Source organism: Acipenser ruthenus, chromosome 21, assembly GCF_902713425.1.
Source record: "Acipenser ruthenus chromosome 21, fAciRut3.2 maternal haplotype, whole genome shotgun sequence".
NCBI lineage: Eukaryota > Metazoa > Chordata > Actinopteri > Acipenseriformes > Acipenseridae > Acipenser > Acipenser ruthenus.
The window spans coordinates 2,104,599-2,128,755 of NC_081209.1; the positions used below are offsets into that span (position 1 = coordinate 2,104,599).

Here is a 24,157-nt window from a genome sequence, read left to right on the forward strand (position 1 = left end):
AAGCCTGGTGACCACCGGAGCAATGCAGTGAAGAGAACTGAAGTGAACAGCAGGCATCGCCCCATCTCCGCTTACCAGCCGGGTAAGTAAGTGGCTAAGGGTCCTTTTCCACGCGGTGGTGTTTTGGGCAGTTTGCTGTGCTGTGCTTGGGTTCAGTTGGAGGTGTTGAAGAGGACGAGGACCTGGATCTGAAACAGAATGCACTTCAAAACCAAGTGCACCAGGAACAGGGCTCTCTGTTCACTTGGAAGGGGGCTTGGTTTGATTACCACAAAACTAAACACTCACAGCTGCTTCCAGGTGTTGAACCCCTCTTGAGGATTAGATTTGATGGTAGCTTGTCATCCTGCTACAGTCCTAGCCCTTTTTATAAACTCTAAATAAAACAATGGGACTTAAACCAATGCCAGTTAACCTTCGTGCAGCAGGGGGGGTCAAAGAGGCTTCTGGTTTTTACATTAAAGAAAAATAAATATTTTGTGTTGCTGCAGCAGATAGCGTGGGTGACAGAATTCATGTGGTACCTTTTTTGTAAATTCTAACAAACACAAGTTACTGTAAAACATTTCTCTTTATTGTGTCACAGTGGCTTTTGCACAAACACTTAATAGATTTTTTTAAAATATTATTTATTTTATTATTACTCCCTACGAGTCCGGACTATAAAAAGCAGTGTTTTTCATACTAAAAATATGCATTTTTCCATGTACAGGTACATATAAAACAGTACACTTTTTTCTTTTTAAATATATATACAAATAGTACATACTGCATTAGAAATTCAATTCCATCTAGAAAAACGAACAGCTGTAAACTGTCTTATGTACATTACTATGTATGTTCTGTATGTACAAACTGATCGTTTTCACATTGCAAGATGCCCACAGTGTTTCATACATCATCAATCCGTGCATTCCACATTCTACAGTCCAAGTAACAGAAAGTAAAACCTACAAGGGCAGAAGTGGTTTCTGAACCCAAACTGAAACTGATGCTGGATTCTTCGTCTGTGTGTGCGCGTGTGTGTGTATATACTCACATACACGTACATAAACAGTGCTGGGGGTGTTACTTTTTAAAAGTAATTTGTTATAGTCACGAGTTGTTATAGTTGAGTTACTTTATCAACTGTAACCAGTTACAGTAACTTCTTATTTTGAAAGAAATGTAAGTGGTTCCAGTTTCCGTTTTCCAGAGCTGCTGCTTCCAGTTTGGTCAGGCTGCAGCTCGAAATCTTCTCTGAAGATCCAGCTCTGGATCCCCTCGTTCCCTCCTCTGAAGCCAGTTTGTAATGAGATGATATTTAACGGTATGTAAGATCTGAATTGCATTGCTGAAGGGCCTTCACATCCCATGCTGTGCATTAGCCATGGTTTGAAAAAACAAAATGGGACCAACGGTAATGTTTTCACTACCTGTCCCTAAAAGGATGCAAACTGTATGATATTACTGAAAGATTTCATCAGATTTACAGTAACGAGTTACATGTAGTGTGTTACTTTACATATATGTACATACAATCGCCCTTTTCTGTTGTCATATTAAGGTCCCACCATTGATTGACAGTTTAGCATAACATTCTTCTGTCAAAGTGCTCCATGTTTTCAGAAACTGCCACCCCTTCCCTATTCTGCAAAATACAATCCTGCTGTATTTCCTTTAAAAGTGAACAGGATTTCAATGGGACTAATCCTCCTCCGTGGTGCAGATAACATGCCAGACGTTCACTATTGCTTCAGGGTTTTAGAAATGCATTTCACATAACTCCAGAGCACACACTTTCATACAGGGAGAGGGATCAGATACATTAAACATAACTCCAGAGCACGCACTTTCATACAGGGAGAGGGATCGGATACATTTCACATAACTCCAGAGCACACACTTTCATACAGGGAGAGGGATCGGATACATTTCACATAACTCCAGAGCACACACTTTCATACAGGGAGAGGGATCGGATGCATTTCACATAACTCCAGAGCACACACTTTCATACAGGGAGAGGGATCGGATGCATTTCACATAACTCCAGAGCATCGGATCGGAAAGCTATTCGTTCTAAATTAAGGACAAAGGGAAACAGTTTCTCCGGACTTCCTGCCTTTGACAGAAACTGGAGCCTGACTGTCAAGCACTTAAGCACAGCCTCAGAATCACAACCTGCAGGAAACAGTGCTGTTCACAATTCTAGTGACAGCATTCCATTCCAGATCATTGGAGTTCGCTTCTGTGATGATGACTAGTGTGTATCGAACTCAACTCAAAAGAGCATCGGTGTTCCGTTGCCATCTTTTGCACCAGACTCGATTCTCAGCTTTGTGTTTTTTCTTTCTGTAGGAACTAAACTTCCTGCGCTCGACATCAAAAAATCTAAAATCTGACTGTGCTGACTGTGACCCTTTCTACTGAGCATCCCTTGTCTAAATTGAATCCCAGAACTCTAACTCATGTAAACATTTATATCTTAAACCTTTATCAAAAAATACTTTTCATTCTTTGGGTTCTCCCTTGCTGACGATAGTCTCTTTTTTTAATGAATATAAATATAAAATGTCATGTGATAGTATCTGACAGGCTCAGTTCTTCTTGAAGAAGGAGAAGAGGCTCTTCCCCTCGCTGTCCTCCCCAGCTCGCTCCAGCCTGGCGTGGGGAGGCGCTCGGCTGCGTCGGCCCGCCCCCCTAGAGAAGGAATAGGGCGTTTCGCTCCACTCCTCCTGGTGCTTGTCTATCAGCTGCTGATCGATGACCCTCTGCATGTCATCCTGACGGAGAGAGAGATTGAAATTCTTTCAGTGAGTTTGTTTGTAACCTTTAACCCCTTCAGGTACACAAGGAATCGAGCAGTTGTTGTTCAAATGTTTTCTTCTGAAAATACATTCGAGTCACTTGGGTATCACGAGGAGGAAACTGACAATCTGGATGAGCAGATCCATCCTGCCAGTAAACTTTAAACCCTGTTTCGCACGCCTCATTGTAAAAATAAGAAAGTTAGCATCATTTAGTTTTTTGGTTTTTTTTGTGTGCGGCACACATATCTCTTGCACCTTAAAGGTTTAAATGGTCATGCCAGTAAAGCAGACTAGAGAGAGAAAGGCAGAGACACAGAGAGGGTCAGGACACTCGTAGTCTACTCTGTGATTTTGAAGCGGATCTCTCGGGTCTCTTCTCCAGGGCAGAACCCCGATCTGATCTGCTCTTGGATTGTGTCTGACCTCACATCTGCAAGCGGGTCCTCTTGCACTTTGCATTACAGTTACATCACTTATGATTTTCACCTTTACAGCACCTTTTGAAATGAAAAGGACAATGGCAGATGTGACATGCCCCCCCCTGGTTAGAAAAGCAGCGACGTGATTAAATACCATCGTTTAGCAATCTGATGCCATGCACACCGAGTGGAATGAATCTGCAGGAAATAAATGAGTAAGTCAAGGCAATGGCTGGAGCACAGAGATGGTTTTGTGGTGGAAGGGGTGACCGGAGGCAGGAGTCAGTGAGGGGGTGGGATGATGCAGTGAGGCTCACCTCGAAGGCAGGAGGGGGGGTACCACGAGGCGGTGGGAACGGTAGCGGAGAAAGGCCACTAGATCAGAAACCAGAGGAGCCAGATAGTAAAAAGCCCTGAGGAACAAAACTGCAGCCAGGAGAAACAGAGGTAAGATAACACAGCGGAGAAACAGACAGAGCCAGACACATACACACAGAGCAGAGACAGAGAGAATCTCGATGCTTCAAGGGCAGGCGATTCAGAAGCAGCTTGATTGCACAAAGACGTTCTGCTGTCTGTCTGCTGCCTTTATCAAGATACAGTCCTGCCTAACAGAACACAACAGCACAGCCAAGGTGTCGTCTCAAATCACTTGGGCATTATATGAGATTGTTTGCTGCCTGACTGTCCAGATCAGTGCGATTGATTTATTGACTGGTTAGTAGTTATAGATAACATGCCCCTTATAAAGGTTTCCCATGGTTTTACTGTGCATTTACCATAGTTTGCCATGCTTGTTAATATGCTTTACCACACCTCTCTGTGCTTGTACAATGCTTACCTGTGCTTCACCATGCTTTCACTGTGTATTACTACACTTTGCTAAGCTTTTTACTATGGGACATTTTTATACAGGTTAGTTTACCTCGGTTTGTTTTTTATTATGCTTTTCCACACCTCTGTGGTTGACAATGCTGACCTGTGCTTCACTTTGCTGTGCATTATTCCACGTTGCTGTGCTTTCACTGCGGGGTCTACTCTAAGGGGTGCGTCCCCAGCCTCACCTGCCACGCCTCCAGCTGCTGGGACAGGTTCACTTTCTGCTGGATGGCGTCGAGGAGCTGGCTGTTCAGAGCCATGATGTCGATCTTGCACTTAGCCAGCTCCATCTCCACCGCGGCCTTCCTGGAACACAGAGGGCAAAGGTCAGGGGGGCGGGACCTGCGACGGGGTCGCACTGCCGCCAGCCAATGAAACACAATTACTGAAATCAAGACTGCATTTAGTTTTTTTTCTATTCTGTGTTTGAGAATATCACCCATAACTAGTCGCTTTAAAAGCTGCCATGTGTTTTTATTTCCAGCTGCCGCGCTGGTATCACTACTCCTCTTGTCATTCCCATACAGTTAAACAACGCTATCCAAAGAAGCCCGGTGAGCAGCTGTAATGTAACAGGATGGTACTTATTTAAAGATCTTATTTTGAAATGATCCCTTGCACTGGAAAAATGCCTGAGAAAGGAAGGGGTTCCACTAGTACCGTGTTTCACCGGTAGCAATGACACAGTAATTGCATGATCAGAGTACAGCGTTACAATAACAGGATATTGATGGGAAAAGTCCCAGCAATAAGCCTCTGGAGAAACAGTGGTTTGCATTGAGCAGACTGTCCCAGAGGTTTAAAGCCAGCCCCCAATCCTTGTCACACACAAAGCAAGGACAGGAGCTCCTGTTCTGGTGCCTGACCTACATAGGAGATGCGTGTTTTACCAGTCCTGTGGGCAGTTGGAATATCAAGTGCAATTGATTGGGTAAAATGTTCCTCTTCTGGGGTAATGCGTTTCACTGTTTTCAGTTTGTGCCGATCCGCGTCGGAGCTAACTCACGAATGCCTCCGAGTCCCCAGCTACCAAACCCTCTCCTTTTGAATCTGCAGAGCGCACATTTCAGAAAGGGAAGCCGTTTGTTTTTACATGTACTTGATAAGTACTGTTTTGTTTTTTTTTAAACTGAGGAACATTGTATTTGAAATTAATTATAGCGCTTTACATGTTTAATAGTATAGTTATCTGGTTCTTGCCCTGACCAGGTACAATAACCGCTGCTTTGAGGGGTCTGATCTCTTGGTGAATGGTGCTGTAGTCTATCACACTTTCACAAGAGTACGTGGTACTGCACTCGTCAGATGAAACCGAGACACAGAAGAGGTTTTGCAGTAATTCCTAATTAATCAAAAGCAGATGGGCTCTTTATATCCAGCTTTTAGAAAGGCAGTCCTCCTATTCGGCTTCGGGTCCTGAAACATGGTCCAGGATAAGCCTTTGCAGTAACTGCAGGAACAGGTTATAGCCACAAGGTGGAGCCATTGCAGCTTCTGTTTCATGGTCCGGCTCCACCAGCTGCACTCCAAATGAATCAGAGGCAGAGATTTAACCCTTTAGACGGCTGGCTGTCGGTTTCCATGCATTACTCTGTTTCTGCTTAAACATCCTGGATGTATAAAATATATTTTAAAAAATAAATTGTTGGATTCTGATTCTCCTTGGATATAGAGAGCTGTTTGCTGTCCTCTGTCTGGTCCTGCTCTGTTATCACGTTCAGGTTGATGTGTTGCAGTGTGCTCTGTCTGGTCCTGCTCTGTTATCATGTTCAGGTTGATGTGTTGCAGTGTGCTCTGTCTGGTCCTGCTCTGTTATCATGTTCAGGTTGATGTGTTGCAGTGTGCTCTGTCTGGTTCTGTCTGGTTCTGCTCTGTTATCATGTTCAGGTTGATGTGTTGCAGTGTGCTCTGTCTGGTTCTGCTCTGTTATCATGTTCAGGTTGATGTGTTGCAGTGTGCTCTGTCTGGTCCTGCTCTGTTATGTTCAGGTTGATGTGTTGCAGTGTGCTCTGTCTGGTCCTGCTCTGTTATCATGTTCAGGTTGATGTGTTGCAGTGTGCTCTGTCTGGTCCTGCTCTGTTATGTTCAGGTTGATGTGTTGCAATGTGCTCTGTCTGGTTCTGCTCTGTTATCCTGTTCAGGTTGATGTGTTGCAGTGTGCTCTGTCTGGTTCTGCTCTGTTATCATGTTCAGGTTGATGTGTTGCAGTGTGCTCTGTCTGGTTCTGCTCTGTTATCATGTTCAGGTTGATGTGTTGCAGTGTGCTCTGTCTGGTTCTGCTCTGTTATCATGTTCAGGTTGATGTGTTGCAGTGTGCTCTGTCTGGTCCTGCTCTGTTATCATGTTCAGGTTGATGTGTTGCAGTGTGCTCTGTCTGGTCCTGCTCTGTTATCATGTTCAGGTTGATGTGTTGCAGTGTGCTCTGTCTGGTTCTGTCTGGTCCTGCTCTGTTATCATGTTCAGGTTGATGTGTTGCAGTGTGCTCTGTCTGGTTCTGTCTGGTCCTGTTCTGTTATCATGTTCAGGTTGATGTGTTGCAGTGTGCTCTGTCTGGTTCTGTCTGGTCCTGCTCTGTTGTCATGTTCAGGTTGATGTGTTGCAGTGTGCTCTGTCTGGTTCTGCTCTGTTATCATGTTCAGGTTGATGTGTTGCAGTGTGCTCTGTCTGGTTCTGCTCTGTTATCACATTCAGGTTGATGTGTTGCAGTGTGCTCTGTCTGGTCCTGCTCTGTCATCATGTTCAGGTTGATGTGTTGCAGTGTGCTCTGTCTGGTTCTGTCTGGTCCTGCTCTGTTATCACATTCAGGTTGATGTGTTGCAGTGTGCTCTGTCTGGTCCTGCTCTGTTATCATGTTCAGGTTGATGTGTTGCAGTGTGCTCTGTCTGGTTCTGCTCTGTTATCATGTTCAGGTTGATGTGTTGCAGTGTGCTCTGTCTGGTTCTGCTCTGTCATCATGTTCAGGTTGATGTGTTGCAGTGTGCTCTGTCTGGTTCTGTCTGGTCCTGCTCTGTTATCACATTCAGGTTGATGTGTTGCAGTGTGCTCTGTCTGGTCCTGCTCTGTTATCATGTTCAGGTTGATGTGTTGCAGTGTGCTCTGTCTGGTTCTGCTCTGTTATCATGTTCAGGTTGATGTGTTGCAGTGTGCTCTGTCTGGTCCTGCTCTGTTATCATGTTCAGGTTGATGTGTTGCAGTGTGCTCTGTCTGGTCCTGCTCTGTTATCATGTTCAGGTTGATGTGTTGCAGTGTGCTCTGTCTGGTTCTGTCTGGTTCTGCTCTGTTATCATGTTCAGGTTGATGTGTTGCAGTGTGCTCTGTCTGGTTCTGCTCTGTTATCATGTTCAGGTTGATGTGTTGCAGTGTGCTCTGTCTGGTCCTGCTCTGTTATCATGTTCAGGTTGATGTGTTGCAGTGTGCTCTGTCTGGTTCTGTCTGGTCCTGCTCTGTTATCACATTCAGGTTGATGTGTTGCAGTGTGCTCTGTTTGGTTCTGTCTGGTTCTGCTCTGTCATCATGTTCAGGTTGATGTGTTGCAGTGTGCTCTGTCTGGTTCTGTCTGGTCCTGTTCTGTTATCATGTTCAGGTTGATGTGTTGCAGTGTGCTCTGTCTGGTTCTGCTCTGTCATCATGTTCAGGTTGATGTGTTGCAGTGTGCTCTGTCTGGTTCTGTCTGGTCCTGCTCTGTTATCACATTCAGGTTGATGTGTTGCAATGTGCTCTGTCTGGTCCTGCTCTGTTATCATGTTCAGGTTGATGTGTTGCAGTGTGCTCTGTCTGGTCCTGCTCTGTTATCATGTTCAGGTTGATGTGTTGCAATGTGCTCTGTCTGGTCCTGCTCTGTTATCATGTTCAGGTTGATGTGTTGCAGTGTGCTCTGTCTGGTCCTGCTCTGTTATCATGTTCAGGTTGATGTGTTGCAGTGTGCTCTGTCTGGTCCTGCTCTGTTATCATGTTCAGGTTGATGTGTTGCAGTGTGCTCTGTCTGGTCCTGCTCTGTTATCATGTTCAGGTTGATGTGTTGCAGTGTGCTCTGTCTGGTTCTGCTCTGTTATCATGTTCAGGTTGATGTGTTGCAGTGTGCTCTGTCTGGTTCTGCTCTGTTATCATGTTCAGGTTGATGTGTTGCAGTGTGCTCTGTCTGGTCCTGCTCTGTTATCATGTTCAGGTTGATGTGTTGCAGTGTGCTCTGTCTGGTCCTGCTCTGTTATCATGTTCAGGTTGATGTGTTGCAGTGTGCTCTGTCTGGTTCTGTCTGGTCCTGCTCTGTTATCATGTTCAGGTTGATGTGTTGCAGTGTGCTCTGTCTGGTTCTGTCTGGTCCTGCTCTGTTATCACATTCAGGTTGATGTGTTGCAATGTGCTCTGTCTGGTCCTGCTCTGTTATCATGTTCAGGTTGATGTGTTGTAGTGTGCTCTGTCTGGTCCTGCTCTGTTATCATGTTCAGGTTGATGTGTTGCAGTGTGCTCTGTCTGGTTCTGTCTGGTCCTGCTCTGTTATCATGTTCAGGTTGATGTGTTGCAGTGTGCTCTGTCTGGTTCTGTCTGGTCCTGCTCTGTTGTCATGTTCAGGTTGATGTGTTGCAGTGTGCTCTGTCTGGTTCTGCTCTGTTATCATGTTCAGGTTGATGTGTTGCAGTGTGCTCTGTCTGGTTCTGCTCTGTTATCATGTTCAGGTTGATGTGTTGCAGTGTGCTCTGTCTGGTCCTGCTCTGTTATCATGTTCAGGTTGATGTGTTGCAGTGTGCTCTGTCTGGTTCTGCTCTGTCATCATGTTCAGGTTGATGTGTTGCAGTGTGCTCTGTCTGGTTCTGCTCTGTTATGTTCAGGTTGATGTGTTGCAGTGCTCGTTATGATTTTCCAACATCCACTTGTGAATAGTAATGAACAGCAGCCAGTACCCTGGAGCAGTGAAATGATTAGTAATGGATCAGTAAAGCAATTACTAGTTTTGAAACACATTTTAGCAGTCGCTTACATATAATGCGCTCTTCCACTTTGCTCCTGTGTGGGATTGTAACCTTAGATATTACAGGCTTACAGGACTGGCAGAACGGAAATCCTGGAACGGCAGTTCTATCAGGCTTGCAGAATTCATGTAAAGACTGGACTGGCTCACACTAAAACCAAGACCTGGGCACACTTCAGTAGGCAGTGCCACTCCAGTGTTGTTTGTGTGTGTAGCTGTCGCTGTGCAGCTGGGGTGGCGTACTTTGCAATGGCTTCGTCGCGGTCGTGGATGGCTCTCTGGACCTGCTCGCTCTGCTCCTGCTCCTCTGTCATGGCTCTGAGACGCTCCCTCTCCTCCTTCAGCGAGCTCATCTCCAGGGAGAGCAGCGTGGCCTGCAGAGGACAGGACAGCGCGGGGGTGAGGACAGTGAAGGCACCACACACTGCACACAGCTCAGCACACTCGCCAGACTGCGACCAACCACCTTATTCACACTCACCACGGCTTTTAAACAACTAGGCTTTAGCAGTTTTTTAGAGACTGCATTCTTCTCAAAACATTTTTCAGGTAATCAGCCTGTAGTATATGCTGGCTGGGGATTCACTTTATTTGGCTGTGTGGTAAAAATCAAGGTGAATGTCTTTTAACTCAATTGTACCTTTTAAGTAAACTGAGATACTCCTAGTGTATGGACCATAAGAATGTGATATCCTAAAGCTGCTAATTTAACCTGAAAATGATCGTATTCTGTATCCTTTAATGTAAATGATATGGGCAGCCCTCCTCAACCCTCCTGTGTTTCGGACCCGAGTTAGTTGTACCTGGTTGTGAAGCTGCAGCGCCTCCTCCTGGCTGTCCCTGGCCTTGCTCTGCTCGCTCTCGTACAGCTCCCGCAGCGTGCGCGACTCCTCCCCCAGCTTCCTCACCTGCTCCTCCAGAGCCTCCTCGTCACTGCGCCGGGAGCCCTGCAGGGGGAGACAGAGAGGGAGACTCAGTATACAAACACTCACGAATCTCATGAAGAAAGCACCGATAAAAACCTCTGAATACGATCTAAGCTAGGGGTACATGCAGCTGTCTCAGTAAACGCCCTCGTCTCTCACCGTAGACTCGTTGCCGTCCAGCAGGTTCTGTGTGAGTCTCTTCAGCTCGTGCAGCGCCGTGTCCAGACTACCTGTCGGGACGTCCTTCGCCGAAGACGTCTCTGACGACTCGTCCATCGAGGAGTCCGTGGACAGGGCGGAGTCTGTGACATCATTTCCTCTGAGATGTGAGCATAATGAGCGCACCTGGCAAAAAGCTTCCCAGAGCTGCAGCTTCAGCTGCACGAGACAGAGAGAGAGAGAGGAATTGTAATATCCATGCTTTATTATGAGCTCTTATTGGGCGCCTCGCTCTCTCTCTCCTGTGTGTGTGTGTTTACCTGCGTGTGTGTGTTTACCTGCTCCCTCTCCTGCTCCAGCACCTCTGCCTCCATACTCTCTCTCTCTCTCTCTCTCTCCTGTGTGTGTTTACCTGCTCCCTCTCCTGCTCCAGCTCCTCTGCCTCCATACTCTTCTCTCTCTCTCTCTCTCTCTCTCTCTCTCTCTCTCTCTCTCCCGTGTGTTTACCTGCTCCCTCTCCTGCTCCAGCACCTCTGCCTCCATACTCTTCTCTCTCTCTCTCTCTCTCCTGTGTGTTTACCTGCTCCCTCTCCTGCTCCAGCTCCTCTGCCTCCATACTCTTCTCTCTCTCTCTCTCTCTCTCTCTCTCTCTCTCCTGTGTGTGTTTACCTGCTCCCTCTCCTGCTCCAGCTCCTCTGCCTCCATACTCTGCTCTCTCTCTCTCTCTCTCTCCTGTGTGTGTGTGTGTAGGCTCTCTCTCTCTATCTCTCCTGTTTACCTGCTCCCTCTCCTGCTCCAGCTCCTCTGCCTCCATACTCTTCTCTCTCTCTCTCTCTCTCTCTCTCTCTCCTGTGTGTGTTTACCTGCTCCCTCTCCTGCTCCAGCTCCTCTGCCTCCATACTCTGCTCTCTCTCTCTCTCTCTCTCTCCTGTGTGTGTGTGTGTGTAGGCTCTCTATCTCTCTATCTCTCCTGTTTACCTGCTCCCTCTCCTGCTCCAGCTCCTCTGCCTCCATACTCTGCTCGATCTCAGACAGCAGGGAGGTGGAGGTGGGGCCCAGGCTCTGCAGGCTCCTCTCCTCGCTCAGCTCCTCCATGCGCGCGGCCAGCTGCCGGTGAGACAGGCGCACCTCCTGCAGCTCCAGCTGGTTCTGACGCAGCTGCAAGACACGAGCACACGACAAGCATGCAGCTTAGCACTGCACTGGACAGGGGTGGCAAGAGTTACCAAGCACACTGCTTAGCACTAAACTGGAAGTCATGCCTCATCATTACATGAGTCTCGCGACAGCACAGCTGCTGTTCTCAGTGCAGGACAGAGTGTTCCCAGTGAAGGTTGCAAACCACACAAGGAAACAATCTCCCTCCCCTCCCCTCTCACACCCTCCCCTCCCCTCCCTCCCCTCCCCTCCCCTCTCACTCCCTCCCCTCCCCTCCCCCTCCCTCCCCTCCCCTCCCCTCCCCTCCCCTCCCCTCTCACTCCCTCCTGCACTTGTAACGGGACCTCACACACTGGCGCAATTCACATCTCTCTGTGCTTTTCTAGAATGCTGTTAATGGTTTAAAATGTATCCTGCAAATGGTTCCACTTGCTTAAAATAATTATACAAAAAAATCAAATACAAACATTAAATAAATAATATGAATCTCAATTCAACAGTTATTGTAATTCAAGTCATCCTAGCTTGTGTTGAGCTAGTGATGGGGAGAGAAAAAGAGTGCAAGAAAGTAAAGGAAAGAGCAAAGCGTTTAGAAAATGTACCGAAGAAATAGCAATACAACAGCGAGCAGGGTGTCCTCGCTGCACCGACCCCGACGCTGCTTGCTGTCTACATTCTGTTTGCGTTACTTATTCACGGCAACGTGCCCCAAAACTGGAGTTCTGCCTACACTGGTTCCTAACTCCCACAGAGCCTTATCTTACCAATGTATGGGGGCCGTTACAGTAAAACAACATTTTATAAGAACCAAAAACAAAATGCATTCAATACAGGGCTAAAGGGTACTGTACAGTATATGAATACAATCGAGTATTGAAAGAAAGATGCTGTGGTACTGCGTTTATTTTCTAAAATACCGAATACTTAAATGTATTGCTGCAATAATACATTATATGTTTTCATGCAAACACATAGAAAATAACAGCAACAGTGTCAAGGTACAACAGCCGTGCAAGACAGACGCCACCGATGTAGAAACGTGGCTGTTTAGAGTCACCTGTAGGTCCTTGTCGTGACTCTGTCGCTCCAGCATCAGCGTCCTCTCTTGCAGGTCCTCTATCGTGTTCTGCAGCATCTCGTTCTCCTGCAGCGTGGCTCCTACGTGCCGCTCCAGCTCCCGCTTGCGTTCGGACAGCATCTTTATCTGAGCCGGGAGAGAGAGGGGGCGAGTCGAGTTACCGCGGCCTCACACTGCTCGTGATTCAGTGGTGTCGAGAGGAGGGGCGCAGCGCAGCCCCAAACAAGAATGTGTGTTGCCTAGCAAAGCCGAGGGAGTACACGTGAAATGCAAAGAGGATCTGGCTGCTGCTGCTGCGGGTGTTGAAATTCCCAGATGCAAAGCAGAGCGTTGCTACAGAAATGTGAACAGTGAAAACTCACAACATGTTTGCTTCAGAAATGTGGACATGCCTGTTTTGTTTTTGCTAGCTTTTGATGACTATACAGTACTGTACTATGTTTTAACTTTTAGAAACCAATACGATGCACAAATAAGCAAAGTATTATTATTAGTTTCAGCAGGGAATGTATGATAAAACACAGTTGGATATTCATGACTCTTCTTGAATGCTGTGGCAGAAACCAACAGGAGCCTAAAATAACACGTTTCATTTATTTATTGTATTTATAAAACCAGACCTGAAACAAACCAACTTAAATAATTTAAATAACCCAGAGATGAAGCTTCCCCCCAGGGATATGGGCTTCCTGTGAAGCTGAACTTGTTTGTGGCTCACTGGAGCTGTAAGATCTCTCTGGCGCAGACCCTTCAGACCCTTATTCTTGTAAAGTGAATTCAAAGCATTTCTGACTCCTGCCTCTGACCTTCAGACTTCACTGTTTCCCAGATAAGAAGTTTTTTTTTTCTCCCAGGAAGAGTCATGACCTCGGGGTTGGGTTGTTCTTAAAATGTTTTTTTTTTTTTTAAACAATCTTTGCATTGTTTGTTGAGAGCTTCAGTACTGCATTAGGAAGACACATTTATTTAGACCGTATGAAGGAATGTAGTTAGACAACAGAAAAAGAACAAAGCTACCAGACACAATCACAGAAGTGCAAACTGTCACAATCACATGAAAGGTAACGTCAGAATGAAACGGGACGCGTCGCACTGCAAGAAGAAGCATTCCTCCCTACAGTTAATATGCAGTCGGGAGGTATGTGTGCAAACAGGAGACTTTGCATAATAGGCTCTTGCTCAGTGATTTTCATTGTAATAATTCGTAGTGCTGGGGGGATGCAAAAACGTCATGCAGTTGTGTTTTATCTACCCTAAATACTCAATGATGAGTCTACTACACCCCTACACAATGCATGGTGGACTTTGCCTGTTGGCATCTGTAGGCTGTTTAACTTTCCTAAAAAGATAATCTGGGTAGAGGAAGAGGGAGCTGGCTTGCTGCAGATAGAGTGGAGGTTTCTGGGTTTCACTGGTAGCTCTGTGCACTGTACACAGAGCTGTGTGGGTGCATGCAAACTATTGCAAAACAGCTGTTGCAAAATGACTGTTCCTACAAGATGGAATAATTCTGGAGATTACCAGGTTTCTCAGTTTAGGCCTTTACATCCTGCTGTGGACCAACTGTAACAAAAAAAGGATTTCTGCTAGAATGATTTTGAGTCTAAATCTTTTTTTTTTTCTTGGGGAACCATGCCAAGACTTTGCAGAACTATTGGTGTTACTCTGACAAACTGCAGCGTCAAGCCAGCAAACATTCCAGTTTTGAGAAACAAAATGACAAGTTTCTCCGGGAAGGGCTGCTGATGACTGCTCATGTTTTGCAGCGCTGGCTGTCTTTGACTCAGGGCTGTTATCTCCGTTGTTTCTTTCCTTTCTAGAAACTCCAGGACCTTTCCCTCAAAACCAGAGACCCGTGCGTGTTCATGTGTCCTTCCAGCAAAGCTCAGCTCCTCGCATCAGGCACTTGTGTCGCAGCGTACCTAACAGCCGGGATTAATACGTTCTTTCACCTGTGTGGAACTGCTTCATGCAAACCAATCGAAACACTGATGGGCCCATGTTAAAAATGTGCTTCACCAAAAAAACAAAGAAAAGACCAGACAGTTGAAGCAAGAGCAGATGAATGAAGAAGATGAAGGTTGGGTGTCAGTTACTGGCATGCAGGTGAAACATGAAGAAGAAGAAGAAGAAGAAGAAGAAGAGAGATCTACTTACCTCTAGGATCTGCTGCTCCAGACCAGGGAAGGAAGAGAGAAAGCAGAGGCAAAGTGAAAAGAAGTCAACTGGATTGTAGTAGAGAAAGAGATCCATATATACGGTATACTGGTAACCCTATCCTAGTCTGGACGAAAGGGGTCTCATGCAACTGTCTTCTACAGCAGGATCTGGGCTTTGAGGACAGGCTGGTGTAAAAATGAATGGCAAGACCGGGGTCAGCTGAGGGCTCAGGGCAGATCTTAAGAGAAGTTGTAGCTCGCTCTCACGCGTGTACAAAACATTATTTGGTCAGATGGAAGGAGATTGGTATAGAAGTGTGGACTGACAGCAAGTAGACCCTTCATGTTCAGACTTGAAGAATAAAACACAACAATATCATTTGCCCACCAAAAAAACATTTGATCTAATGTTGCATTTCGGAGGAATTTTTAAACCTGGCAATGGGAGGGACTGGCTGGATCTGTTTGTCCTCTGAGAAGGAGAAGGGACCCCAGGGGGCTCACCTCAGCCTGCAAACTCTCCAGACGTGACATGTGCTGGTTGGTGGAGACGCTCTTCTCCCGGAACTCGTCTCGCAGCGCGTGGACCTGGACAGACAGCTCCCGCTCCACCACCGCCGCCTGGGAACAGGAAAGGACAGTTAGAGAGGAGACACAGTGCATTACCCATAGAGGAGAGGAGACACAGTGCATTACCCATAGAGCAAGGGACAGTTAGAGAGGGGACACAGTGCATTACCCATAGAGGAGAGGAGACACAGTGCATTACCCATAGAGGAGAGGACAGTTAAAAGAGGAGACAGTGCACTACCCACAGAGGAGGGGACAGTTAGAGAGGAGACACAGTGCACTACCCATAGAGGAAGGGACAGTTAGAGAGGGGACACAGTGCATTTCCCATAGAGGAGAGGAGGGGACTACCCATAGAGGAGGGGACAGTTAGAGAGGAGACAGTGCACTACCCATCGAGGAGGGGACAGTTAGAGAGGAGACACAGTGCACTACCCATAGAGGAGGGGACAGTTAGAGAGGAGACAGTGCACTACCCATCGAGGAGGGGACAGTTAGAGAGGAGACACAGTGCACTACCCATAGAGGAAGGACATCTGCTTTTCGAAGCAGGCAGGCTTTTTAAAGTAAATGAAGCCTCCGCACACAGCAGTGCTCTCCCTCCACCCAGAGAAGGAAGCAGACTGCTCCAGTAATACTAATGGAGAGGCAGCCAGATCAGGGATCTGGGCTAAGCTGTCGCAACTCCTAATTAAATCAGGGAAGTTTGGCAGCTCTTTTGGAAGCAGGAAGAACTAAACAATAAGTCGGCTATTGTAACACAGCTGTTAATTGGTAGAGCAGGCTTGATTCATTGTAACACGACAGGATATCCGCTCATTGTGAGTGACAGAGAGCAGACCCAGAAGAGACAGTGAAACCTCGATCTATCATCACCTGAACAAGCACGCCCTGCTCTTACCAGAACAGCTTTCATTTTCAATGCAACCACACTTCATTTGTCAGGATGGGAGGGGGGGCATGTGCAGCTACAGCTTTTGAAATCACGGGTAAGACTGGGGCACCATTAGGGACGTAATTCAAACTGACAATACACTACACAATGAAATCTCATACGCTACACAGTGAAATCACATACACAGTGAAATCACATGCACGACACACAGTGAAATCATCATACACTCCATCCTGGGTTCAGTCATTTTTCTCCCCATTGTGTTTGTGTATTGTAGGTTTAGGAGAACAAAATATTTCCGGCTCAAGAGAAACTATTTTTATAGCTTCAGTAACAAGACAAAAATACGATGCAGACAAACCGAGCTGTTACATGAACTGTGTGCTTTCCTGTGCGCAGTGGCATTAATTATAGATGAATGTAAGGCATAAATGAGTATTTAATTGCATAATTATGGGATGCTTCAGCTTTCCTAAGCAGTCATTCCTTTGGAAGACGGTGGGGTTAATAGAAGCTGCACCACATTTAAAGATGATTAAGCTTTCGTACGTCTCAGGAGCCCTGGACTGGAGCTGCAGGTGTCTGATATGATCCCCCTGCAAACCAGCACAGCACCGTGAGTCAGAGAGGCGTCACTCCTCTCCAATGCAGTTACTTCCAGGAATGGGACCATCACATCGCAGCTAAAGGCAACCTTTTCATTGTGCCCTGATCAGCTGCCCTCCAGCAGAGGACGGGTGACAGCTGGACCTCCAGCTCATCAGAAAGGGCAAGGACAGGAAGAGCATGCAGATCACTGGGTTTGAAAAGGCAGCCTTCGCTTTACTCTGCACTCATCTTTATCACCACGCTGTTTGTGTGTTATTGTAGGTGTTAGGAGAACAAAATAGTTTCTAAAACAAAAATGATTAAAAAAAAAAAAAGTTTTATATATATATATTGTTTAATAAATCCTAACATTTAAGAAAAGTTTCAATCACAGAAAGTACAAAAATAAAAAATGCATCTTTAGAACAAAAAACAAAAGCACCAGTGATAAACTTTTCAAAAGCATGCCTTTTCCACTGAAAAAAGTAAATCTGTCCGAAATGAGTTTCTGTTTCACTCTCGCAATAGCCATTGAGTTGCTTTAGATAGACCACCTGAACTTCTGAACCTAGTCTCGGAGGTAATAACTGACCAGAATCATACAAAACATTCTACCACTTTACTACTGCAGCCAGTCATTTACTTTCAAGGACAGCTTCCACGCTTTATAAAACAAGACCCCTGGTCCTTAAGGAATCGAATGATAACCCTAGTTGTGATGTCATGGTGTGTTGGCTGCATCATGACTGTGAGGACTGTTCTGGGAGGCGTGGCCGGGATCTGAGCTGCCCGATTGGCCAGGGGATAAACCCCGCCCCTGGGAGGAGGAACCTGCATGGACGACCTGTATGTTCTGTAGGGCGGAGGCAATGGTAGAGCCAATGGAGGTTACAGCACCGGCCAGGGATGCAATCTCTCTGCTAATGGCCCCCACACTGGCAGAAAGGGAGCGCAGTTCCCTTCTTATGGACTCTGAGTTGGTTGCCATTCTCCTGAGGGATGTGGCCATGCTGCGCTGTGCGACAGTCCCGTGCCTCCTCACCCTCCTCCTCCTCCTCCTCCTCTGCACGCTGCCAGTGCTGTGTGCCAGTGGGGGGGCTCTCCGGAGTGGACTGTTCCCCCAGCTGGCTGTAGCTTCTTCTTCTGCCTCTGGATGGATCCTGTATGGCGCCTCGGGCTTCAGTGCTGTCTTCCCAGACGTGCCCGGGTGTCTGGAGGGGAGCTCTGCGGGGTCTCTGTTGAGCTCCGGGTGTCTGGAGGGCAGCTCTGCGGGGTCTCTGTAGAGCTCCGGGTGTCTGGAGGGCAGCTCTGCAGGGTCTCTATAGAGCTCCGGGTGTCTGGAGGGCAGCTCTGCAGGGTCTCTGTAGAGCTCCGGGTGTCTGGAGGGCAGCTCTGCGGGGTCTCTGTTGAGCTCCGGGTGGCTGGAGGGCAGCTCTGGGTGGTTCTCCTCGCTGCTCCATTCACATTTCCAGTCCCCCGCACTCCTGTTGGGAGTGGATGCCCCTGATTCACTGGGCTCTGCAGGTAGAAAGCGTGCGTTTTGAGAATGACGCCGGCACTGGACAGAACGGGCTGCTTGTTTAACTGATGTGTTTTTCTATATTCTTTTCTTATGTTTTTAGGTCTGTGGGATACTTAATGATTAACTTGTGTCCCTTTCTGGCGAGGTCACCGCTGCAAATCAGAACTGGAGCTCAACGGGTTTTACACCTAATTAAACCATAGCACCTGAATTAAAACTTAATATCAATTTTAGAAATGTTTCAATGAGAAGGCTTTGCCAGTGTATCTGGACATGTACTGTGCTCTCTAATTGTATTTTACTGTCTGTACTATATATACAGAATATAATTAAAGATGTTTAATAGACATACAGATAAATAAGAGAACAGAACGAATGCATACATAAATAAATAAAACGAATTAAAAAACAACAGCAGAAATACCTTGTTTCATTTCGCCCAGTCGCACACACACATAGTCCTCTGGAGCAGCCTGCTCCTTCAGTGCAGAGTGGGATAGGCCGGGTCCTCCCAAGTCCCCCAGAGCCCCCTCATCCAGCGTGCCCAGGATGGCCTCTTCCTGCGGTGTCAGCCCCCCCAGGGACTGGCCTGTCTCCAGGAGAACCCTCCAGAGGTCCTGCGCCCTCTTCTTGATCCCTCTCCTCTCGTCCTGCCACCTCTTCTGCACCTCGATCACGCTCCTCTTGGTCTTGCTGTGTTCGTTGATGTGCCTGGTGATCTCCTGCCAGACCCTCTTCCTCTCTGGGACCGGGCTGATGTGTTTCCCGTACAGCTTGGAGGCGTGGGCCAGCACGTCCTGTCTGAGCAGCTGGATCTGATCCGGGGTGAATTTGGGTTTGCGCTGCCTCTCTTTCACGGGAGAGCCCTCCTCGTCTGCCATGCTGTCTGCCATGCTTCCTGCCTGCCTGCCTTTTGTTTTAAGACAGTCTTAAAATCCAGCAAGAGCAGCTTGGTGCTGCAGCAGGGAGGAAGGAGCCAGCCTCATTTGCATCCCCCGCCTGATTGGTTGGAGCTGTGTGGCGCCATGTCCCTGAAAGCCTGCTGCATAGTTCCAGTGTGAGCAAGCAGAACGCCATTAACATAAATAAGACCTCATTGTGGAAGCTGTACAGCGGTCTTAAGGGCATGCTAAGACACTGAAATGATTACTGGCTGTAGGCCAGGTGGTACAGATTACAAGTGGCTGCCAAGGCAACACCAGGGGTGTTTTTTTTTATATAGATAAGAAGCAAAAGATCATATTTCAAAGTGTTTGATTATGAACATGCAGAAAAAATATATATTTCATTACGGGAAGTGCCAAAGTGTTTCGTTGTTAGCAAATGACTTGACAATAACTCCTGAATGTGATCACTGTTTTTTTTTTTTTTTTTTGGCATATTTAGAGAATTTGCAGTGTCACTTTATTTATATTCAGAGCATTTTTCAAAAACAACCAGGAGACGGGTTAGTGTATATATAGCTTGTAATTTACAACAGAGCTACCCTTTGCTGTACTCTAAATGAACACTACAAATTCTAAGCTAAGTGTTCTTTGCCTGCTTTCTGTAACGGTCTTAATAAAAACGGTGATCTGTCTAGGAGCCTCCTGCTTGCCCTGGAGGGGCTGAGTAATGTGTGGAACGGCAAGAACGGCTATGCTAGGTGAGTTTTCTTTCAGTCCTAATGTCCAAAATTGGACTCATTCCTAGTCATTTCAGGAAAAAAGTTTTCCACCACAAGGTACAATTAACAAGGTTGATAAGCTCTGACACTGACTGATACTGTCTGCGACAGGCCAGCTGTCTGCAGCAGACTGTGTCTATCAATCTCTGACGGACCAGATTTCAGAGCCATTACGCCCTGGCAGGAAAGCAGAGAGGCAACAAAGGCCATATGCTGCGAAGCCTCTGAAAATATCAAACAAACAGGTGTCGGTTATCATGCAGGACGAGCCTTCGGGATCGCTGCTCCCAGAGAGGCGTCTCTTTCTGTGCTGTCTGCCGGTCGTGAGGTCGGGTAGATGGTGTTCATTTCATAAATGACCTGGTCCCTCAATCCTGGACTGGAAAATGAACGAGGAGTGCCTGTGTTCAAAGAAATGCCGCCTCTCCTGGGAAATTGATCACTGGAAAGTCCTCCGGGATCACTGAAGCCCATGTAAGATTGATGCAACTCCTCGGTCAGTGGTGAGGAATGACAACGCTGACACATTAAAGTAAAATAATATTCAAACATCCACTTTATTAATAAAGTCCATCAGCTCCTGCTCTGAAGTGCTGTAGATCTCTACAGTCACGCTGTGGTTGCACCCAATACAATCCTGCAGGTTTGAAAATATGACAGAGAATTTCAAAGCGAGTTCTGGTCCTGGGTGCACTTGCTGGTCAGACCCCTTCAGAGAAAAAGCAGCAGAAATCATGCTGGGCAGCGCCATTAGGGTGCTAGGGTTTGTATCAGGGCATCAAACAGAGGCAGGCAGGGAGATAAGAGTGAACAAGCTGATCGTTTACAGTCTGATCCCACCACTGCCATAAACCCCCGTCTCTTTCCACTGTTACAATGCGGCATCAATCTTCAACAGGCCCTGCATCTGCTCCATGAGTTGTACAGAATAATATCGACGTGATGCATTCGGTTGCTGTGGGTTTATCAGGACCAGCGTACCACGACAATGCAAGATGTTCAGATGTGTGTGGATCGCTGGCGGGTGCCGAGGGGTGCTGCTTGTTGCTGAGTAATGCACACTGGCTGGCTTTGATTACAAGTGCGCTGAACCCAGAGTCCAGCTTGTGCACAGCTTGGGTCCCGTGGAGAAACGAGTCCAGCAGAGACTGTGTTAACAGCAGGAAACATTCAGGAATGACCTGAATACACACGGTCTGACGTCCCAGGAGCCCAGCAGGCACACTGCATGCTCCAGCACCAGTGATGTGGGCATTTCCTTTCTGCTCCACACTGATGTTAAATATAGAGCTTCAGCACACACTACATTCAGGCAGGCCAGGCGCAGTCAAGGGTAAGAAGCAAAGCGCAGTGACTGTTTACTGTAACTGGAAGTAATTGGTGTCACTGGAACCTGCCCGGCAGTGACTGATGCTATTCAAGCTATTTACTCAAAATTGTGAAAGCCCCTAAAATGAAATGTTGCTTTGGAATGTTTATTTGGTTACTGGGTGCGGATGAGAACTTGGAGTAAAACAGCTCTGAGAATCTGCTGGCTGTAACCCCTTTGTAAGGGAGTAACCCTGTACGCAGCAGGGGGAGCAGTGTCACTGTGAGGGGTGTATCGGAGAGCATCAGACAGGTGTGCGTTACGTGAAGGCATCATCCTTTAGTACTTTAATAAACACCCTGCAGCAGCCTGGTGCATGTGTAAGAGAGGTGGGTTCTGAGTGACAGCACGCTGTGGAACTCTCCTGGCACACAAGCACCAATCACAGTGCTTCAGGACTAATCAGATTGAGGGTCACATGCCTGTTGCTATGGTGATGAGAGAGAGAATTGGATTGGTTTGGACGCCTACGTCTAAAAAGCTACTTTGAGCAAATGAGTAGAATGGCACTTGAATGCTTTTAAATGTTTGTGGTGGTTGAAAGAAAAATAATAATTATAGGACTAGAACCTGCATGATCAAAATGATATTATTTCCTCCTTTTAAGATTCAAAACACCCTATTTTGACAAAATCTTCCTTCAATATGCTTTTGGAGAAAATTAGTGTGATCTGTGTGTACAAGACAAAAATAAACACGGCCTATTTCATTCACTCTAACCTGCGTGATTTCAGCAACTTAGCATGCAAGATCTTCAAAAACAAAACACCACGTTGATTCAATGTACCGCTAAGAATATTGTGCGCGAGCGAGTGAGTGTTTACATTTTAAATACAGGAGTTCAATTAGTAAATGAATACATGCACTTAATCCAGCTAAGAGGCTTTTATTCAAAGTGTAAACGCCAGTCTTTAACTGACTCCTATTTTATTAAAAGAAGAAAAAAATACATATACTGTAGTTCCAGCCTCTTAAGCACAACTGCAAGTCCCTTAATATCTCTCTCTCGTTTGTTTCTGAGTTCTTTTACCTCAACTTGGAATTTTATCTTTTCAAAAAACTCAGAGTTATCTGAAGACACGACTTCCCGAGTGGCAGACAGTATGTGTCTCGAACAGTTTCCAGTGGTTTACAGGGCCTTTGCCCAGCACAGACCAGCACCAGATGGGATTAAATGCCACATAGAACGACAAACTTGTATCCATGGCAACATTACTGGACAGACCCTGCATAATATAGCTTGTCTCCTAGCAACCAGTGACACCAGCCTAGAGCCAGTTAAATAAATGATGCTGCTGTAAATGCATGTAAAGAGGATTCACTGCCTGATTAATTGCTGCTCGCTGTGCTTAGCTTAATATACCCTATGCGATATGAAAAGGCATATAGAAACACCAGGAGAGGCTCATCTAAAGCACGGTTAAAGCATGCCATTCAGCAGATTACACTACACCCCCGCATCGAGATGTACACTTTTTTGTTTTTTTCCCAGGCTAAGCTGTGCCAGTAATGGTAACTTATCTAAAGGTCAGCCAGGACTGTCTCAACATCCCCCACGCCTGCGAGTGACTCACAGCGCTGGATTAAATTACCTGGAAAAGATGTCAGCTCCTGCCTCAGGACACAAACTATCTGACCGAGACTCCAGGGAGCTCTCATTCTGCGTTAGAGATCACGCAGAGAGACAGACAGAGATCTCCGCTAGTCCTCTTTCTGTCTGATTTCATGTCCTCAGCAAGCTTGTTGACACCAGTCCGTTCCAACAACATATTCTCTCAGGTGCTTTATTCTAAAGGATTTTGTCCAGCTGGAGAAAACAGGGAGACCAATGATAATAAAAAGTGCTATTTTTTAAATGTTGGTTAGCATTCTTTAAAGGGCACACCATGTGGCGTTGCTGTGCTTGTTAAATCAATTTCCACGTGCGTTTTTGCAGTGTCGGATTCGAGCAGCTCTACGCAGTACAGTAGTTTAAAACCTGTGCAACACAGCCTGGGCCTGGGTCAGGTGTTCCTTAATAGAATTACCAACCTGTGCTCTGCCGCTGTTGTTTGCTCACTTGGCCTTGAGGAGATTACACACAGTGCACTGGAGGGATCGCTTATACTTCATTCCCAGGAACCTGCTGCTACAGATTAGTGCACAACTTCATAGAATCTTATTGTCTCCCAAACTGTGTTGAATGACAGGAGTGATTTTCCGGCGTTGTGGATGGGCATGCCTGCTCGCAGTGCTGCCCTGTGCTCTGGTCCTGCACTTTTCAACCCCCTACTGTTCCAGCCTCTTTAATAAAAAGCCTGTCACATTAATTGCCTGTTTTCATGCCCCGACATGTCCAGGATGAGAATATGCCGCCTGCCTTTAGCCTTTGTGTCCCCAAAGCGTCTTACAAGGGATTACTGCTAATCTTTTTTCAAAATGCATTTCAGGAGGCTCCACTGCCCGCACGCACGGCTTCTCTGATTTCAAGGTCATGCTTTGGAGACTTTCACTGGAGACACGAGTAATAACATTAAAGAAAACATATATCATATCATATAATGTAATATGTATATATACTCCACTGTTTGTTTCCAAACACACGTTCCCTTGACAAAGGTCTGTTAAAAGTATCAAAGTGTTGGCAAGTTGGCTCTTTTGACATACAGATGGACGGGTGCTTCAGGCTCTTGTGCTGAAGAATCAGAGTTTCATCATTTGAATAAGAGCTTACTGTAGATATATGTGAAAGTGTGCCCTATGTCCCGTCCCCGGGGTTATGCACTTCATACCAGCACAGTGAAATAGAACCAGCTGAGGTGTTTGAATATATAATGCAAGCAGATCATATTCACTCATTTTCAATTTAATATTACTAACTCGTGATGAATCTTCCAATCTGGTAAAAAGAACCCATCTCCTGGTATAGCTGACCCAGCAGCGGTGGCTGCACAGCCCTGTATTCTATCTGAGACGCTGTGAGTTCACTGTACAGTATTTACAAAAGGATTGTGATACTGTGTCATTAGATA

General features: G+C 46.4%; 2 protein-coding genes across 4 annotated transcripts in view; both read right to left on the bottom strand.

The window, feature by feature from the left end:
- Positions 1 to 558: 558 nt before the first annotated feature.
- Positions 559 to 24,157, bottom strand: part of LOC117426657 (BICD family-like cargo adapter 1) — a 31,398-nt gene continuing 7,799 nt past the window's right edge. Inside the window, exons 3-12 of one of the 3 annotated variants that reach the window (XR_009307992.1) lie at positions 15,041 to 15,157; positions 14,535 to 14,546; positions 12,357 to 12,503; positions 11,120 to 11,299; positions 10,142 to 10,360; positions 9,860 to 10,003; positions 9,300 to 9,430; positions 4,276 to 4,396; positions 3,529 to 3,637; positions 2,627 to 2,765 (exon numbers count right to left, since the gene is read on the bottom strand). Coding sequence is in view for 2 of the 3 variants with exons in the window: in XM_058994220.1 (XP_058850203.1) it covers positions 2,580 to 2,765; positions 4,276 to 4,396; positions 9,300 to 9,430; positions 9,860 to 10,003; positions 10,142 to 10,360; positions 11,120 to 11,299; positions 12,357 to 12,503; positions 14,535 to 14,546; positions 15,041 to 15,157 (1,257 nt within the window). In the remaining variant the exon portion in view is untranslated. Of the gene's footprint in view, positions 2,766 to 3,528; positions 3,638 to 4,275; positions 4,397 to 9,299; positions 9,431 to 9,859; positions 10,004 to 10,141; positions 10,361 to 11,119; positions 11,300 to 12,356; positions 12,504 to 14,534; positions 14,547 to 15,040; positions 15,158 to 24,157 lie in introns of all 3 variants that reach the window. The other 2 variants (XM_058994220.1, XM_058994221.1) reach the window with 2 other exon arrangements.
- LOC117427641 (uncharacterized) lies at positions 16,926 to 22,732 on the bottom strand. The gene is made up of 2 exons (XM_034045810.3): positions 18,536 to 22,732; positions 16,926 to 18,107 (listed from the first exon to the last, which is right to left on the bottom strand). Exons 1-2 carry the CDS (start codon positions 19,002 to 19,004, stop codon positions 17,311 to 17,313), a joined length of 1,266 nt encoding a protein of 421 aa, XP_033901701.3. The 5' UTR covers positions 19,005 to 22,732; the 3' UTR covers positions 16,926 to 17,310.

Excerpts from the sequence above, each read along its gene's own strand:
- LOC117427641 (XM_034045810.3), bottom strand. The coding sequence starts at position 19,004 with ATGGCAGACAGCATGGCAGACGAGGAGGGCTCTCCCGTGAAAGAGAGG. Across the intron at positions 18,108-18,535 it reads ACTGGGCGAAATGAAACAAG|AGCCCAGTGAATCAGGGGCA; the intron begins GTATTTCTGCTG and ends TTCTACCTGCAG.